Here is an 18,642-nt window from a genome sequence, read left to right as displayed (position 1 = left end):
AGCCTGATCCTGTTTTATTACTGTTCCCTGTAGGGGGTTGGCTGTTTGTAATTCACACTGAGGCCCTGACCATTTGGTGTATAGCCTTCCCCAGCGCAGAATGCTGAACCTGAACACAGTGTCTCCCTGTTGCCCCACCTGAGATTAGCAAAGTTTCAACTTGGTTAAAGTTTCAAATAATAATTATGCACTTATATAATAAATTAGAGATTGGTTTAGTTGACATATAATTAAATAACACAAACAGGCCATTCGGCCCAACTGGTATATGCTGGTGTTTATGCTCCACATGAACCTCCTCCCACCCTACTTCATCTAACCCTATCAGCATACCCTCTATTCCTTTTTCCCTCATGTAATTATCTAGATTCCCCAATGCTATTCGCCTCAACTACTCCTTGTGGTAGCGAGTTCCACGTTTTAACCACTCAGGGTAAAGAAGTTTCTCCTGATTACATATATACTCCAATTAGATTACCTTAAATGAACAACTTCTGTTTCAAGGCAAGCAATCCAACTATGCCTTACTGTACATTAACTGGCTTCTGTTAACTTCAGAGAGACCTCTCACCATTAGTATACTCCTTTTAAAAATAGTCAGGCAACATAACAAGTTTATATTTGATTGAGACTGAGGGGCTAAAACATATGAGCAGTTAGGTGCACAGGGAGCTGAAGGTAAGTAAAGAAACAGCAAAGTAGGAGCTGCAAACCAGCCAGATTTCTCCCTTCCTAACCCAGGGATATAGTTGCTAGATGTAGCACTACCATTGGCACCCTCGCTGATTCAGAACAAAAGCAGATTTTGAAGCTCAACCTTCCAATCTTTATGGCTCAGTGCCTTTAACCACTGCAGTGATCACTTGCTGAGGTCAAGGGGGCTGTGGAACTGAGTTGGTGACTTCAGAAAAGTAGAATATTGGAAAAGGGTGGGGGAAATGTACCCGTTCCATGATGTTTTCTGGTAGAATTGCAATATTAACAACAATTTGCATTTATATTCTTCTGTGCTGTAACGATTCTGTGATTCTATATAGAGCCTTTAATGTAGTAAAACGTCCCAAGGCACTTCACAGGAGTGATCATCAAACAAAATTTGACACCCAGCCACAGAGATATTAGGAAAGGTGACCAAAAGCTTTTCAAAGAGGTAGGTTTTAAGGAAAGTCTGAAAGGAGGAGAGAGAAGTAGAGAGGCGGAGAGGATAAGGGAGGGGATTCCAGAGCTTGGGGCCTCGGCAGTTGAAGGCACGGCCGCCAATGATGGAGCGAAGACCGGAGTTGCTCAAAAAGCCAAGAATCTTTCTCTAAATCAGAGTAAAGTTCCCTTTAAAGTTGAACCGACTCAATCTCGTTTCCCCAGTGTTGTGGGGAAATCGAACTGTTCAAATTGCATTGTCTGAGAAGTAGTACGTTGGGTGTTAATTAGGATTTGTGTATGTTTAGGTGTTGCAGGAGAAAGTGTGAGTGGAACACTGAAGTCCTTGGAGAACAATAACCATCCAAAAACTGAAGAAGAGTTTGACATGTTTGCTCAGACCAGAAGCAGCTCCTTGGCGGAACAGCGCAAGAAGTGAGTAGCGGCCCATCTGATGTGTAACATAGTCCCTGTTTTGTGATTTCCTATTGGTTGCATCAATTTAGAAGTTAAATTTAAAAACAGAAAATGCACAGCAAGTGCATCAGTATCTGAAAGAGAAAAAAAATAGTGCAACATTTCAGGCAGGTATCATTCAGAGGTTGATGCCTAATGTCTGAGGATTGAGTTCTGAGGAAAGACTGGAGGAATTTGGCCACTCAGTATTGAAAGGAGGGTGTTGAGACAGAATCTCAAATGAATAAATGAGTGAAGTGTATAGAAAAAGTAAATCTGAAACACTCTTTCAAATCAAACTGTTATAGTATGATGGGAGTATTTATGGGCAAGTGGGTGAAGTGACAGTGGGTGACCATATTGGGGATAGTGACCACAATTCAGTTAGTTTTAGCATTATTATGGAAAAGGACAGAGTTAAATCAGGAGTAAACGTTTTAAATTGGGGGAAGGCAAATTTTACAGAACTAAAGTGATTTGGCAGAAGTGGACTGGACACAACTACTTGAGGAGAAATCAGTGGCAAGCCAGTGGGAGGCACTAAAAAGTGAAATTCTACGGGTACAATGCAGACACGTCCCCTCAAAGAAAAAGGGTGGCACTGCCAAATTTAGAGCCCTCTGGTTGTCTAGAAGTATGCAGGGCAAGTTAAAGCAGAAAAAGAAAGCTTATGACTGTCACAGAAAACTAAATACTGCAGAAAGCCTAGAGGAGTATAGAAAGTACAGGGATGACGTAAAAAAGGAAATAAGGAAAGCAAAGAGAGGGCATCAAAAAATATTAGCTAGTAAGATTAAATAAAACCCAAAGATGTTTTATCAGTACATTAAGAACAAGAGGATAGCTAAGGAAAAGGTGGGACCTATCAGGGATGATAAGGGTAACTTGTGTGTAGAAGTGGTGGATGTGGGTAGTTTTAAATGAATATTTTATCTCCGTATTCACAAAGGAGAGGGATGATCCGGACGTAGTAGTTAAAGAGGAGAGGTGTGAAATATTGGATAAGGTAAACATAACGAGAGAGGAAGTACTAGAGGGACTGGAATCCTTGAAAGTTAATAAGTCACCAGGGCCGGCTGGATTGTTTCCTAGGCTATTGAAGGAAACCAGGGAGGAAATAACAGATGGTCTGAGGATCATTTTCCAATCCTTACTAGATACAGGGGAGGTACCGGAGGACTGGAAGACTGCAAACATAGTACCATTGTTTAAAAAGGATACGAGGGAAAGGCCGAACAATTATAGGCCGGTCAATCTTACCTCGGTGGTGGGCAAACTATTAGAATCAACACTGAGAGATAGGATAAACTGTCACTTGGAAAGGCATGGTTTAATCGGGGATAGTCAGCATGGATTTGTTCAGAGAAGATCATGCCTTAAAAATCTGATTGAATTCTTTGAGGAAATGACAAGGAGGTTTGATGAGGGTCGTGCAGTGGATGCGGTTTATAAATATTATTTAATAGTCAGCATGGCTTTATGTAGGGGAAGTCATGTCTGACAAATTTGTTTGAGTTCTTTGAGGACATAACGTACAGGGTGGATAAAGGGGAACCAATGGACGTAGTGTATTGAGACTTCCAGAAGGCATTCGACAAGGTGCCACATAAAAGATTATTGCTCAAGATAAAGAATCACTGGATTGGGGGTAATATTCTGGCATGGGTGGAGGATTGGTTATCTAACAGGAAGCAGAGAGTTGGGATAAATGGTTCATTCTCGGACTGGCAACCAGTAGCCAGTGGTGTTCCACAGGGGTCGGTGCTGGGTCTCCAACTCTTTACAATCTATATTAACGATTTGGAGGATGGGACCGAGTGTAACATATCAAAATTTGCAGATGATACAAAGTTGGGAGGGAAAGTAGAGAGTGAGGAGGACATAAAAAACCTACAAGGGGATATAGACAGGCTGAGTGAGTGGGCGGAGATTTGGCAGATGCAATACAATATTGGAAAATGTGAGGTTATGCACTTGGGCAGGAAAAATCAGAGAGCAAGTTATTAATGGCGAGAAACTGGAAAGTACTGCAGTACAGGGAAATGTGGCGAATTGGATCCAAAATTGGCTCAGAAACAGGAAACAAAGGGTAAAAGTCGATGGATGTCTTTGCGAATGGAAATCCATTTCCAGTGGTGTGCCAGAGGGCTCAGTGTTGGGTCCCTTGCTGTTTGTGGTATATATTAATGATTTGGACTTGAATGTAGGGGGCATGATTGGCAAATTTGCAGACGACACAAAAATTGGTCTTGTAGTTGATAATGAAGAGGATAGCTGTAGACTCCAAGAAGATATCAATGGGTTGGTGGAGTGGGCGGAAAAGTGGCAAATGGAGTTCAACCCGGAGAAATGTGAGGTAATGCACTTAGGGAGGGCAAACAGTAAAAGGGAATACGCAGTAAACGGGAATATATTGAGAGGGGTAGAGGAAGTGAGAGACCTTGGAGTGCATGTGCACAGGTCCCTGAAGGTGGCAGTACAGGTAGATAAGGTTGTGAAGAAGGCATACGGAATGCTCTCCGTTATTAGCCGAGGTATAGAATACAAAAGCAGGGATGTAATGATGGAACTGTATAAAATGCTGGTAAGGCCACAGCTGGAGTATTATGCGCAGTTCTGGTCACCACATTATAGAAAGGACGTAATTGCTCTGGAGTGCGGAGAAGATTTGCAAGAAAGTTGCCAGGGCTTGAAAATTGCAGCTACGAGGAGAGATTGGATAGGCTGGGGTTGTTTTCCTTGGAGCAGAGGAGGCTGAGGGGTGACTCGATTGAGGTGCACAAAATTATGAGGGGCCTAGATAGAGTAGACAGGAAGTACCTGTTTCCCCTAGCGGAGAGTTCAAGAACTAGAGGACGTAGATTTAAGCTGATTGGCGGAAGGATTAGAGGAGACATGAGGAAAAACTTTTTTACCAGAGGGTGGTGGGTGTATGGAATTCGCTGCCCGAATTGGTGGTAGAGGCAGGGACCCTCAACTCTTTTTAAAAGTACCTGGACCTGCACCTAAAGTGTTGTAAACTGCAGGGCCAAGGACCGGGTGCTGGAAGGTGGGATTAGAATGGGCACCTGGTTGTTCTTCGAGCCGGTCTGGACACGATGGGCTGAATGGCCCCTTTCTATGGTTCTATGGGAAGCACAACAGCAAATTGCATTTATATCGCGCTGTTAACATCCCAAGGCACTTCACAGGACTGTTATTGAACAAAATTTGACACCGAGCCACATGAGATATTAGGACAGGTGACCAAAAGCTTGGTCAAAGAGGTAGGTTTTAAGCAGTGTCTAAAAGGAGAGGAGAGGAGAGGGGTAGGGAGGGAATTCCAGAGCTTAGGATCTGGGCAGCTGAAGGCACGGACGCCAATGGTGGAGTGATGAAAATCGGGGATGCGCAAAAGGCATTGGAGGAGTACGGAGATCTCAGGGTTGTGGGGCTGGAAGAGGTTACAGAGATAGGGAGGGAGAAGGCCATGGAAGGATTTGAAATCAAGGATGAGAATTTTAAAATCAAGGCGATGATGAAGCGTTACAGAATGATGAGAGGCACAACATTTATATGGTGGCTTTAAGGTAGAGAAACATCTCAAGGTGCTTCAGAGATGATAGCAAAAATGGATGCCGAGCCAAAAGGAGGAGAGATTAGGAGGGGCAATCAAGAGCTTGGTTGAAGAGGTCATTTTAAGGATGGTCTTTAAGGAAAAGAGGGATGAGGAAAGGCAAAAGGTTGTCGGTAGCTGCAAGCACAGCCGCTAATGGTGAGGCAGTGGGAGGGAAGTATGCATATGAGGCTAGAGCCAGAGGAACGGAGCGTTTGAGGAGGGAGGAGTTGTACAGTTGGAGGATATTATCAAGAGAGGTAGGGATTAGGTGTTGGAGGGATTTAAGCACAAAAATATGAGAATTTCAAATTTGAGGTGTGGGCAGGGGGAGCAGAGGGTTATCGAGGGTGAGAGGCAAGTGGGATAGAATATCAGCAGCAGAGCTTTGGAGGAACTGAAGTAATTTGCTGGCTAGGAGAGCATTAGCGTGATCGCGTCTGGAAGTGACAAAGGCTTGTGCGAGGGCCTCAGCAACAGATAGGCTGAGGTGTGGGCACAGGTTCAAAATGCTGAAAGGCAAGTTTTGGACTGATGTTAGGAAGTTCTTCGCAGGAAAAATGATAAACACATGGAATGGCTATTTAGGTAGCATAGTGGAGGTAAAAATCATGGAATTATTTAAGAACAGTGGATGATGTGATGAGGTACTGTTTTTTTTCTGACTAGATGGGCCAAATAATGGCCTCACTCATAGAATGAAACAGCATAGAAGGCCATTCGGCCCATTGTGCCTGTGCCAGCTCTTTGAAAGAACTATCCAATTAGTCCCACTCTGTTCTTTCCCCACAGCCCTGCAAAAGTTTCCATTTTAAGTATATATCCAATTCCCCTTTGAAAGTTGTAAAGAATCTTACAACACCAGGTTATAGTCCAACAATTTTATTTGAAAATCACAAGCTTTCGGAGATTGTCTCCTTCGTCAGGTGAGTGTGGGATTCCTTGAACGTTGCGCATTTATATTCAGAGAACAATACCTGGTGATTACAGATAATCTTTCCAACTGCCCGTTGTCAAGGCAATCAAAGTGTTCAGACAGAGAGGTGTTACCTACAGGACAAACGGCCAGAACAAAAGACAGAGAGAGAGGGAGAAACATCCGATTGTATATTCGGAGGTCCTGTAGGTAACACCTCTCTGTCTGAACACTTTGATTGCCTTGACAACAGGCAGTTGGAAAGATTATCTGTAATCACCAGGTATTGGTCTCTGAATATAAATGCGAAACGTTCAAGGAATCCCACACTCACCTGACGAAGGAGACAATCTCCGAAAGCTTGTGATTTTCAAATAAAATTGTTGGACTATAACCTGGTGTTGTAAGATTCTTTACATTTGTCAACCCCAGTCCATCACTGGCATCTCCACACCTTTTAAAAGTTATAATTGAATCTGCTTCAACTACCCTTTCAGGCAGTGCATCCCAGATCATAACAGCTCGCTGCGTAAAAAAAAATTCTCCTCATCTCCTCTCTGGTTCTTTTGCCAATTATCTTAAATCTGTGTCCTCTGGATATCGACCCTTGTGCCAGTTGAAACAGTTTCTCCCTGTTGGGTGGGGTGTATGACAGGCCACTGACATTCAGATCCATGTCCAATTTCACCCCCTCTATTTGGACGTTTATCACACTGCTGTTTGTGGGATCTTGCTAATTTGCCGCGTTTCCTACATTACAACAGTGACTACACCTCCTAAATACTTCAATGACTAACGTGCTTTGGGACGTCCTGAGGTCGTGAAAGTTGCTATATAAATGCAAGTCTTTCTTCAAACAAGAGAGGCATTGGCCCAGGATTACTTGTCTGTTAATTTTCCTCCGCCTCCTTCTAAAGGAAATGCCTTGTACTGGGTGTGGCTGCACTGGCACCAGACGTACCTTAAGCTGGGGTGTTGTTAACTAGCTAGCTTAGTTATGCAAATTCATTGACACTAAGACAATTTGCTCACAAGCAATGTTCCATTTATTTAAAATATAACACCTTAAACAAAGTAAAGTACTTAGAACCAAGTTAATTTGACCGGGGAAACAATGTCTCTCGAGTTTCCTGTTCTGGAGCTCAATCTTCCCGCGTCGAATCCAAATTTCTATTACAAAAGTGTATCCTAAAGCTTTTTACAAATTTCATATCACAATTTCCATATATGGCAGGCTCAGCATGACCTGATCATGCTTTGTCCACTTGCAACTTTACGTCTCTAAGCTACAGAGCACCTAACATGAGTAGTTTACAATAGTTTTATTGCTTGACACGGGTGAAGACGACTTCACTGTCACTCAATGTTGTTCTCCATTCTCAGCCCCAATATTTCCCCTCCCCAAGGTCACCAGACCATACTTTAAGTCTTAACTAAGTTAGTGCCAAGCAGTACAATGCATGGTTTCTCTTAGGGTCTGGAGCATGCAGGTGTTACCTGCCGTAGTGAGGCCCAGTCTAGTATTTCAGCAGAGAAAGCAAATGTATGAAATTCTCTATTGTGGAACATATTGGTTGGATTACAGCCCTGCAACTCAATCCAACTCGGCCATCAGTCTCTGTGCAACCTGATCATATTCGTTACATTGGTACAAGGTTGTTGTAGTCCAAGCAGGGTAAACACAACTCGTCCGGTGGCCAGCAGTGACGGGAGGTGACACATTAGATCATTGCCTTTTAGCATGATCTTCAGGAGTTTGGATTCCACCGCCAGTGACAGATGGCAGCTGGGTCATTTTACAGCATTAATCTTTAATGAAGGAGTATGTGCGTCATAGATGCAATTGAGGACTGAATTTTTTTGGAACATAGGAACAGGAGGAGGCCATTCAGCCCCTTGAGCCTGTTCCGCCATTCAATTAGATCACGGTTGATCTGTATCTTAACTCCTTGGTTCCATAACCCTTAATACTCTTGCCTAACAAACTCAGTTTTGAAATTTTCAGTTGACCCCCAAAAGCTGTTGGGGGCGGGGCGGGGGGAAGAGTTGCAGATTTTCACTCCCCTTTGTCTGAAGAAATGCTTCCTGACATCACCCCTGAATGGCCAACCTCTAATTTTGAGGTTATGCCCCCTTGTTCTGGATTCTCTCTATCTACCCTATCAAATCCTTTAATCATCTTAAACACCTCAATTAGATCACCCCTTAATCTTCTATACAAGGGAATACAAGCCCAGTCTATGTGTGAGAAAAATTCTAAACCAGCAAAAAAAAGACACCAAAGCTGGAATGAAGCAATCACATGGTAAGTTTATAAATTGCAACATAAACCTCAACTGATCAGGTTGAGAGGCAGCATTTCATTCCAACGCTGCAAAAAAAAGGGAATTTGGCAGAACCTGTCTTAAGTGTCAGACTTCAAAAAAAAGTTTTTGCTTTATATTTTAAACCTGGGTAACGATTAAGATGAATAAAATTGATAATATTGATCTAAATGCCATGGGATATAAGTTTTAAAAAAAAATTAGGAGCAAGAAGGGAAGTCAGGCAAAACCTATTCTCACCCAAAGACTGTTGGAGTTGTGGAATTAGTTTGAGAGGGCAGAGAGACAGAATACGCCATCTGTAGGAATCACTGGATAGTCATCATGAAAGGAGGTTTTTGTGGGCGTCAGCTAAGGACAGCATTGCCTAGGCTCACGTGAAAAATGGTCACTGGGTAAGAGACTCCTGGTGCCAGTGGGACCACACAGCAAGGGGATCTGTGAGGAGACATGGGTGGTTAAGGGCTAAATGTAGACTGCTAACTTCAGAAAAACAAAGAACGAAAGTTCCACTGTAGAGAATTTCATGCATTTGCCTTCTTTGCTAAAATCCTCGAGTGGGCTGTAACCCAACCAACATGTTCAGATGACATTCTAAACGTTAATTGAAGCTTGAGTGGCTTGTGAGCAAGCTGTGATCCTCGGTACTGGACTACAGCCTCCAACTCACTCCAGCTAAATTGTCACTTTTTTTTATATGTATAGTGGTCAGGATATTTTTATGCTGTGGCATGATTATGGTGCTGCAGAATCAAAGATTGCATGTATACCTACCTTCTGAAGTTCGGTTCATGCACCCAAGTGACCAGAGGATTGTGTGTACCACATATCTTGAGTCTAGTCCTGATTTCCCTCCTAAATGGCCTAGCTCTAATTTTAAGATTATGTCCCCTCATTCCTGATTTCCCCATCAGAGGAAAAACTTTCTCGGTATCTATCCTATTGAATCATTTTAACATTTTAAACACAGTGATCAGCGCAGATTCACCAGAATGATACTGGGTCAAAAGGGTTAAATTACAAGGACAAGTTGCATAGACTAGGTTTATATTATGAGTATAAAAAGATTAAGGAGAGATCTAATTGAGGAGTTTAAGATGATTAAATGATTTGATTGGGTAGATAGAAACTATTTCCTCTGGTGGGGGGGGGGGGGGGGGGGGTCCAGAGCAACGGGGCACAACCTTTAAAATTAGAGCTAGTCCGTTCAGGGGTGATGTCAGGAAGCACTTCTTCACACAAAGGGTAGTGAAAATCTGGAACTCTCCACCAAAAAGCTATTGAAGCTGGGTCATGGAGGATGGCTACACCAGAGCCATTGGGAGTGGAGGAGGTACGGGCCGCTGCTTGGGTTGGTGGTGGGGGGCGGGGGGAATCCCCTGTTACATGGTGGGGGGAGTGGGGGGGTCTGCACCCCTGGGGTCTCCCTACCTTTCTCCACCACATTCCCTGACCAAGGGAGCCTTCTCCTCTTCGCCAGATTTTCCATGCTTCCCTCCCCCTCTCTGCTATTCTGCTGTAACCAGAATACTTGAGAGCAAATAGGGAATGATTCTCAGAAACTTCAAAGGGGGAGGGCAGGGGAATCAACTTCTGTAGAAAAGAAGCCAAATTAATTTGAAGAAAATAGATTTCTTAAAAGGAAGCCCTATGTAATGGGCTGCAGTGCTCCTTTAACAAAAATGTGATTCCACACTGAACATATGAACATATGAACAAGCATAAATAGCATGCAATTATTTGGAGGTGTAATTTTAAAAAAAAAGTTGTAAGATCTCTGAATTTTATCAGTGTGTACATGTGCTGGGACTATTTTCAGACACGTCCTATTTTTGCTTTGAGTCTATCCTGTCAAAATCCTTCATTTGCAAAATAGTTCTTAGTTCTCCACCTCTGAAGGAGAAGGATTTGAAACACCTGAAGGATATCATTCCATTTTTCTCCATCAGTTTTTTGATTATTGTGATTCTCTTTTTATTCTTGAAGCCATTATTCACAGCGGCCTGTTCACCGAACCCCCCCCACACACTCTTTCGAAAGGTTCAACTGCAAAAGACCCAAACCAGTCTCTTTCAACCGGACTGGGATAAGCTGAAATGGATTTGGTTAAAAACTTCATTTTTTAAAAAAAACTTTATTTGGCTCGAGTTTGTAAAACTGCAGCAATAGTTTTGATCGAGGTCCTGGAATTGTTGTCCTGCTTCACTTAATCAGGAGAGTCTGGAGCAAGTGGTACTGAAGTTCATTCCAAAATGTAACTTTTCTAACTCTGCGATCCTGTTGCATGCAGTTGGTCAGGATGGGTAACAAAACATTATAGGAACAGCTATACACATCCCGAGAAAGTTGGTAGCAAATTATGCCTTGGGAAGAATTTGATTATTTCCTGTATGTGTACGTGTGTAGATTTTTTTTTGTTAATTCCCAATATGTGTAAGTATATGTGTAAGCTCTTATTTGTATCATTTTCTTTAGCTGTGGAGACTAGACTACTTGTTCCTCTGGCCTCGCCCCTCCCTAGCTCTGTAACCTCCTTCATCCCTACAACCCACCGAGATATCTGCGCTTCTCCAATTCTGGCCTCTTGTGCTCCACCATTGGCGGCCGTGCCTTCAGCTGCCTAGGCCCTAAGCCCTGGAATTCCCTCCCTAAACCACTCTACCTCTCCTCCTTTTAAGACGCTCTTTAAAACCTACCTCTTTGACCAAGCTTTTGGTCACCTGTCCTTAAAATTTTCCTTGATAATCACTCCTGTGAAGCGCTATATAAATGCAAGTTGTGGTGTCAATAGCTACCAGACTCACTGGGACTCATTTTGAGACTCTGCAAATAAATGATTTTAAATATTGAAGCGTTTGCTTAACAATACTGGAGGTTTGTTCCTACCCTTAAGTCTGTGTTCAGTGAATCGGAGCGGGCTCTACTGTACGGACCCAAGGCAGAAATATATAATAGTTCATGTGTTTGCTGCTCAAGTTGCATTACATGTATACAGTGCCTTTATTTTCTCTCCTGTCTCTCTGATGATTCTGTGTCATACACCAGCTGCAGATTGCCATCCACCTCCCCTCCCTGTAGCAGGACAGTTGAAATGGGAACTTGGTTGTGTTGGGTATTACGCCATGGTGCTTCAATTGTGGTTCAGTTGGCAGCGCACTCGCCTGAGTCAGAAGGTTGTGGGTTAAAAGTCCCACTCCAGAGACTTGAGCACGTAATCCAGGGTTGATTGGGAGGTGAAAAATCAGCCAGGACTCCTACTCCTGATCCCTATCCAATAACTGCTGGAAAGGCTCAGTTGTAATGCTCCCTGTAGTTCAATAGCCAATGACGGTCACTGTCTAGGCTCACAAATGGAGAGTGACCAGTTGGGTTAGGGGAGTGTCCAATATCTACAGATCAGTGCACCAGCACAGTCAGTACAGTCAACGCCTTCAGAAGAGGAGGAGAAATGGAAGGGGAAAAAAACGACAGAGGTGTTTTTGTTAATAAACAAAGACGAGATAAAAGGTAAATATGAGCACGACTTGCCTTGTATTAACGTGCATCACCACGTAGGAGCATGGGGTCATTTAATGTCATGATGTGACTCTTGAGCCATGATGGTGTTACTCTTTAGAAAAGGTTGAGCCTAAAGCCTGGGACAAGATTTGAAATGATCCCAATATTGCGTTTGTTATGGTAACAATAGACTGAAATGGCAGCTTGGCTCAGTTGTAGCACTGTCACCTCTGAGTCAGAAGGTCATAGGTTCAAGCCCCACTTTGGGACTTGAGGCTAGGCTGTCCTGAGGGAGTGCTTTTGGATGAGGTGTTAAACCAAGGCCCCTTCTGCCTGTGCCCCTGGTGTTCTGGCCAGCATTGTCCTTTCACCCATCCCACCAAATCAGGTACTTGATCATTTATCTCATGGCTGGCTGTGGGATCTTGCTGTGTGTAAATTGGCTGCTACGTTTTGTCTATTAAACAAAAGTGACTACGCTTAAAAGTAATTAATTGGCTGTGAAGCACTGTGGGATGTCCTGAGTGCATGAAAAATGTTCAATAAATACAAACTTATTCTTTGGGCAACCTTTTAATGCAAATTTGTTTCATTGGGGGTTTATGGGTACAAGATTTCTTGTTACTGTATTTTTTAGTGTTTTTTCCACACAGTGTTTATATGTTTAACCTTATTTGCTGTTGGCATGATTTATTTTATTTGCTTTTTATTTGGAAATTTGAATGGAGAAAATAGACGGCAGCAATGTGATACTTGGCCATGTGGTGCACCTTGCGATTGTTGTAGTATCACACTGCTCCTGAATGTGCACGCATTGTATAAATAACTTCAAATGGGGGATTTTACATTTGTAAAAAATGTTATAAGTAGATGATGGGCTGAATGGTCTCCTATTCTGTATGTTTCTATGATATTAAGTCCTCCCCTCATGCTTTAATGGACCAATACACAGCCTAAAATGGTACATAGATATTAGCAAAATCCCAGGTTTATTATTGTTCAATGCCAAGGTGGGGTACTACAATTTGGCCTCAGCGTACTTTCAATAAGGGGAAGAAGGAAGGATTCAATGAATGTTTCTCACTTCTGATCACTTGTCCAGTGATCTGTGTAACTGTGTTGGAAAATGTGTGTGGATATCTGGTGAGAACAGCATTGAACTCTGCTGTGATTGTCAAATCACGATCCAGGCTTCCATGTGCTGAATGGCTCGGGCACCTGTAGTAACTTCTATGTTATAAATTGCTTTTCAGGGGAGAAGGGCACCTTTTTATCATTTGTGGTATCAACAACAACTTGCATTTATATTTAAGGTAGTATAACAGGAGTGATTATCAAACAAAATTTGACACCAACCCACACAAGGAGATATTGGGACAGGCGACCAATAGCTTAGTCAAAGAGGTCGGTTTTAAGGAGCGTCTTAAAGGAGGAGAGAGAGATGGAGAGGCTTAGGGAGGGAATTCCAAAGCTTAGTGCCTAAGCAGTTGAAGGCATGGCCACCAATGGTGGAGTGAAGGAAATCAGGGATGCGGAAGAGACCAGAATAGGAGGAGCGCAGAGATCGCAGAGGATTGTAGGGCTGGAGGAGGTTACAGGGATAGGGAGGGGTGAGGCCACGGAGGATTTGAAAACAAGGATGAGAATTTTAAAATCATCTGAACCACTTAATTAAAGTGGAATATAAATCGCCCATTTTGTTTGTGATGGTAACTTTAGGAAATTAAAGCACAGTTTCAGATTAAAACAAAATATTTTCAAAACTAAAATTTAATACAGTATCCTTAGGGAAATTCTGATTTGCCATTATTTTACTTGTTCTTTACTGTTGACATTTTTACAGCCAATTTCACTACTAGTGAGTATGAGGCCATAATTTGGACTTGGACTTCAAAGTACTAACCATCAAGTCATAAGAATTTTGTGACTAGAAGAATTAAGATGAAAGGGAATGTTGCTGGCAAAAGATAACTGGGTGTTTGTAATCTGTGTACATTTAATAGCCATGTTTATACAACAACTTTTGAACTGAAGACAGTACTCAGTTGTAGAATGAATGCCTATTGCATTTACCAGTTGATTATCCTGTGTGATGTGCCTGAATTATCAGCATTTTCTTATGTAATTGGAAACCATTTACAGAATACATTTTTTAAAAAAGTACTATGCTTAACACAGTAGAAATGCACAAGGATGAAATCTCCCTTCATAAGCCCTAGGCGATCATACAAATTTACCACATGTAATTATCATAAATGGAATCACCATTAGTATTAAAAATTGCCATTCTACCTTTACAGTGCCCCCTCCACCACCACCTTTAGTCTCACTGCACTGTTAGAATGTAGAGAAGCAATGTTGGTTTTGATGGGTCATATTCCAGCAGGTGAAGGGTCAACTATTTTTATCCTTTTCTGAAAGTTGTTTCCTAACATGCTACGATGCTACCTTTAGTGGATCAGCATTTCATTTTAATTAGTAAGATGGTGATACTTTATATTTACTGATCCAGAGAAGGGAACTAGAGATTGTAACTACTCTTTTTGGGATTGTAGTTTTTACTTCAGTGGTGCTTAGTGGATTACTGTTGAGGTGAACAAATGACCTTTCCCCACCTCTTGCCAATCCTCCCCGCCGCCTGCTTTCCTTATGAAGGCGTTGTACGGTTCAGTAGATACCCAGAGTGCCATAGATACTTGAGCTGAGTGGGTATTATTTGAGCGAGCCTTAACTGTAGCTGTCTGCAGGGTATTCCAGTGAAGGAGCGGAGGGAGGAGGAGTTGCAGCTGAACATGATTCCCATCCTCTCCAAACATGCACATTCCCAGCAGGAGTTGGAACCATGCCATTTTATTGTCCCTTCTATAATCCAGGCCACTGGAACCAAATGGTGTGCGCCACAGCCACCTTGGCTGAGATCAGCTAACTGTACAAAAACCAGGGATCAAATCTGAGATCTTTCTAATCTGCATGGTTCAGCTACTTCCTGGATCTAATTATAGAATGATACAGCACATTCGGCCCATCATGCCTGTGCTGGCTCTTTGAAAGAGCTACCCGATTAGTCCCACTCCCCTGCTCTTTCCCCATAGCCCTGCAAATTGTTTCCCTTCAAGTATTTATCCAATTCCCTTTTGAAAGTTACTATTGAATCTGCTTCCACCATCCTTTCAGGCAGTGCATTCCAGATCATAACAACTCACTGCATAAAAAAAATCTCTCCTCATCTCTTCCATGGTTCTTTTACCAATTTCTCAAGGTATGCATTGAATACCTTGAGAAATGGAATAATTTCAGGACAGCTTGTTTTGAAATAAATGTCAGTTCTCTTACTGGACAATTAAGAAATTTTGAGAGGTTGTCTAAAATCTTTGCATTGAAAATGATTTTGACAAGCTATATGATGATTACTGCATTTTACAGCAAATAACAAGAGAAATATTTTCAAAGGAGCAAAAAATTGGTTAAAGATGGGTGGAAGTTTTCAAACAAACACCATAAAGTGAAAACAGCCAAATTTTTAAACCCGTATTTTTCACGCTTTCAATAGATACATAGGGCATGGGAACACAGGAACAGGCGTAGGCCATTCAGCCCCTCGAGCCTAATCCGCTGTTCAATTAGATCATGGCTGATCTGTATCTTAACTCTCTCTACCCGCCATGGTTCCGTAACCCTTAATACCCATACCTAACAAGCCAAATAACTGAAGAGTTGAAAGATATTTCCTTCAAATTCAATTGAAGTATTGAAAAGAAAAAAAATACTTGATGTATTAGGTACTGTAGTTACTTCTGTTAACACTCAGCCTTTTATTTTATCATTGAGCGGTTGGGCTACTCAAGGTCCTCTGTGGCATTACTTTTCATTTTTTGGTTTTGGTAATCTTATTAGGGAATGGATGTTCTCACAATTTTATGTTTTCCACAAGATAATAGAATTCAAAGGCATTCATTGGCTTTCAGAGGAATTAAGCATTGCATTTATTTAGTGCCCATAACGTAGTAAAGCGTCTCGAAGCGCTTCACAGGAGCGTTACCAAACGTTTGACACCAGGCCACAAAAGGAGATATTAGGACAGGCGACCAAAAACTTGATCAAAGAAGTAGGTTTTAAGCAGCATCTTAAAGGAGGAGAGAGGTAGAGAGGCGGAGAGGTTTAGGGAGGGAATTCCAGAGCTTAGGGCCTAGGCAGCTGAAGGCACGGCCGCCAATGGTGGGACGATTAAAATCAGGGATGCGCAAGAGGCCAGAATTGGAGGAGTGCAGAGATCTCGGAGGGTTGTTGGGCTGGAGGAGGTTATAGAGATAGGAAGGGACGAGGCCACGACGGGATTGTAATTTAAATGCAGCTTGTTGTTTGTGAGCTGCTTTCCTTCCCTTCTCTTCTCCCTTGTATAATGAATTCTGCTGTCAGTATTTAAACTTGTTGCATCCTCTAAGACTGGCTGTGGAGCCTAATTAATCATCAAGCACACAGCTAACTAGAGAATGTTGGCTTTTTTTCAGTGTAAAGTACGAAGAACCACAGGCAATTGAGGGACTGGCTGGAGCACTGGATACCCGACAACAGAACACTGGCGCGGTGAGTGTTTGCATCAAATCTACTTCCTACACCCAGCTTATTAAATATTATATAACAAGTGTGGGTTTTTAATGATTTATTCTCTAAACTGTGGATTTATCAAGTTATCTTGTAATTGCTGATGCAAGGTCGGTTTCACGTTATAAAAACCAATGGAAAGAATTTTTATTTTTTTAAAAATCTAATTCAATGCTTTTCAGAAACAAGTAAGGCTTAAGAGTCGTTTAAATGTATTTCCATTTTATTTTCTAAATACAAGTGAAATCTGTGCATCTGAAAGTTCTGATACGTTCTTGATATAAAGTTGTTCTTTGGGGAGTGTGGTGGAGTAACATATGGTGGGATTTGGGTCTGGCTTCAACTGCTAGACGGTGTGTTTCAGTCGCGACAGATGAGATGTTGAGAGGTGAAAGAACTGAGTCTGTTGACACCACTGTGTCAGCCCACGAGTTGGAGGCGGGGCAGGAATTACAGCAGTCTATTTTACAGCAAACACAGTCTATTTAAACAGCGCAATACAGCAAACAGTCTATTTAAAAAGAGTCTCTATGAACCACAGCAAACAGAACTCATGACCGAAACTACAGCAAAGTCTCCCGATAAAAGCAGGATTATTTCTCCAACAAAATGCAGTGAGTGGAGGATAGTTACATAATACAAATTATGCGCGCAAGTTCAATCCCAGTCACTTACAGCAGCGCGGACTCCAGGTGTGATTGACGGGGGAATTACCCAATCATCTCCATTCTGGCCAGGAATAGTGGTGTCATTATATGCAGCCGGCGAGGGATGGAAAGTCAGAAAGTGATCTCGCGTAACACCAATTTCAAGCACCTCATACACAGTTGAGAAGTGCTTTCTGATGTCCTGAGAATGTGAAAGACTCAATATAGATGCAAACTTGTGTTTTCATGGTGTTGCTCCACTGCCCCTGTCTCTAATACATTTACAGTAAACACTACCTGGAGGCATTACAGGATAAGTTCAGTTTTTGCAGCTTGTTTGCTACTATTCACTGAAATTTGTAGCCAATATCTTATATGGGTTATTGGGATGGGCCAAGAGGTAGGCTTAGTTTAACTTATTCCCAGCAGCTTTTCAAGGCACTCAAGGAATGAAATGAAAGAAAGTCTCCCCTTCTTTCTTTCCTTTTCTCCCCCCGCCCCCCCACCAAGTGAGACTACATTTTATGTAGTCATCAGCACTTTACTTCAAACTACTTTAAAAGATAAAGATTATTTTTTGGTGTAAAATTTTAAAAATGTGTTTAAACAGTGAATGGGGAAAGACCTAGAATGGATGAAGCATTGATGTAGTCATTAGTCAGGGTACTTTAATCTTAGGTCACTTCAACTGTTCAGTTTGGTTCTTTTTCCCTCACACCCTGGAGCTCAATAACGGGAAGCAAGTTCTCTTAAAATCACCATTTACTACTTCGGAGATTTTCAAATAGTAGAAAGCAACAACAACTTGCATTTATATAGCGTTTTTAACGTAGTAAAACATCCCAAGGCGCTTTTCAGGAGCGTTATCAGTCACAATTTGACACCGAGCCACATCAGGAGATATTAGGACAGGTGACCAAACGCTGGACAAAAAGGTAAGTTTTAAGGAACGTGTTAAAGGAGGAGAGAGAGGTAGAGAGACAGAGAGATATAGGGAGGGAATTCCTAGTGCTTAGGGCCTAGACAGCAGAAGGCATGGCCGCCGATGGTGGGCCGAAGGAAATAGAGGATGCGCAAGAGGTCGGAATTGGAGGAGCCTAGAGATCTCGGAAGGATGTAGGGCTGGAGGTGGTTACAGAGATAGGGAGGGGCGAGGCCATGGAGGGATTTGAATGAGGATGAGAATTTTAAATTCAAGGTGTTGCTGGTCTGGCAGCCAATGTAGGTCAGCGAGCACAAGGTTGACTGGTAAACGGGACTTGGTGAGAGTTAGGATTCGGGCTGCAGAAAGCACAAGGATGTTCAAGTTGATCGTAATTCTTTGCAAGTATTTTTTGGATTATTTTTCAGTGTTCTCTCCTGAAGGCGTTGACTCCTTCCCGGGGCCCATTTCAATGGAGATTTTAACCTCCGATACCGTGGCCAAGTGCCCGTTATGAGCCTTGATAGTGTCGGTAAATTATCCAG

General features: G+C 42.3%; 1 protein-coding gene across 6 annotated transcripts in view; it reads left to right on the top strand.

Annotated features, from left to right (window-relative positions):
* The window catches only part of tom1 (target of myb1 membrane trafficking protein), a 90,516-nt gene that overhangs the window by 61,423 nt on the left and 10,451 nt on the right, over positions 1 to 18,642 (top strand). For all 6 annotated transcript variants that reach the window (XM_067974684.1, XM_067974682.1, XM_067974686.1 and 3 more), the window contains exons 11-12: positions 1,446 to 1,572; positions 16,435 to 16,510. In XM_067974684.1, coding sequence (XP_067830785.1) covers positions 1,446 to 1,572; positions 16,435 to 16,510 — 203 coding nt within the window. The remainder of the gene's footprint in view (positions 1 to 1,445; positions 1,573 to 16,434; positions 16,511 to 18,642) is intronic.

The sequence above is a fragment of the Heptranchias perlo genome, chromosome 40, assembly GCF_035084215.1.
Source record: "Heptranchias perlo isolate sHepPer1 chromosome 40, sHepPer1.hap1, whole genome shotgun sequence".
In the NCBI taxonomy this organism is placed as follows: domain Eukaryota; kingdom Metazoa; phylum Chordata; class Chondrichthyes; order Hexanchiformes; family Hexanchidae; genus Heptranchias; species Heptranchias perlo.
The sequence above is the reverse complement of the archived record's forward strand: the minus strand, read 5'-3'. Positions and strand labels throughout refer to the sequence as shown.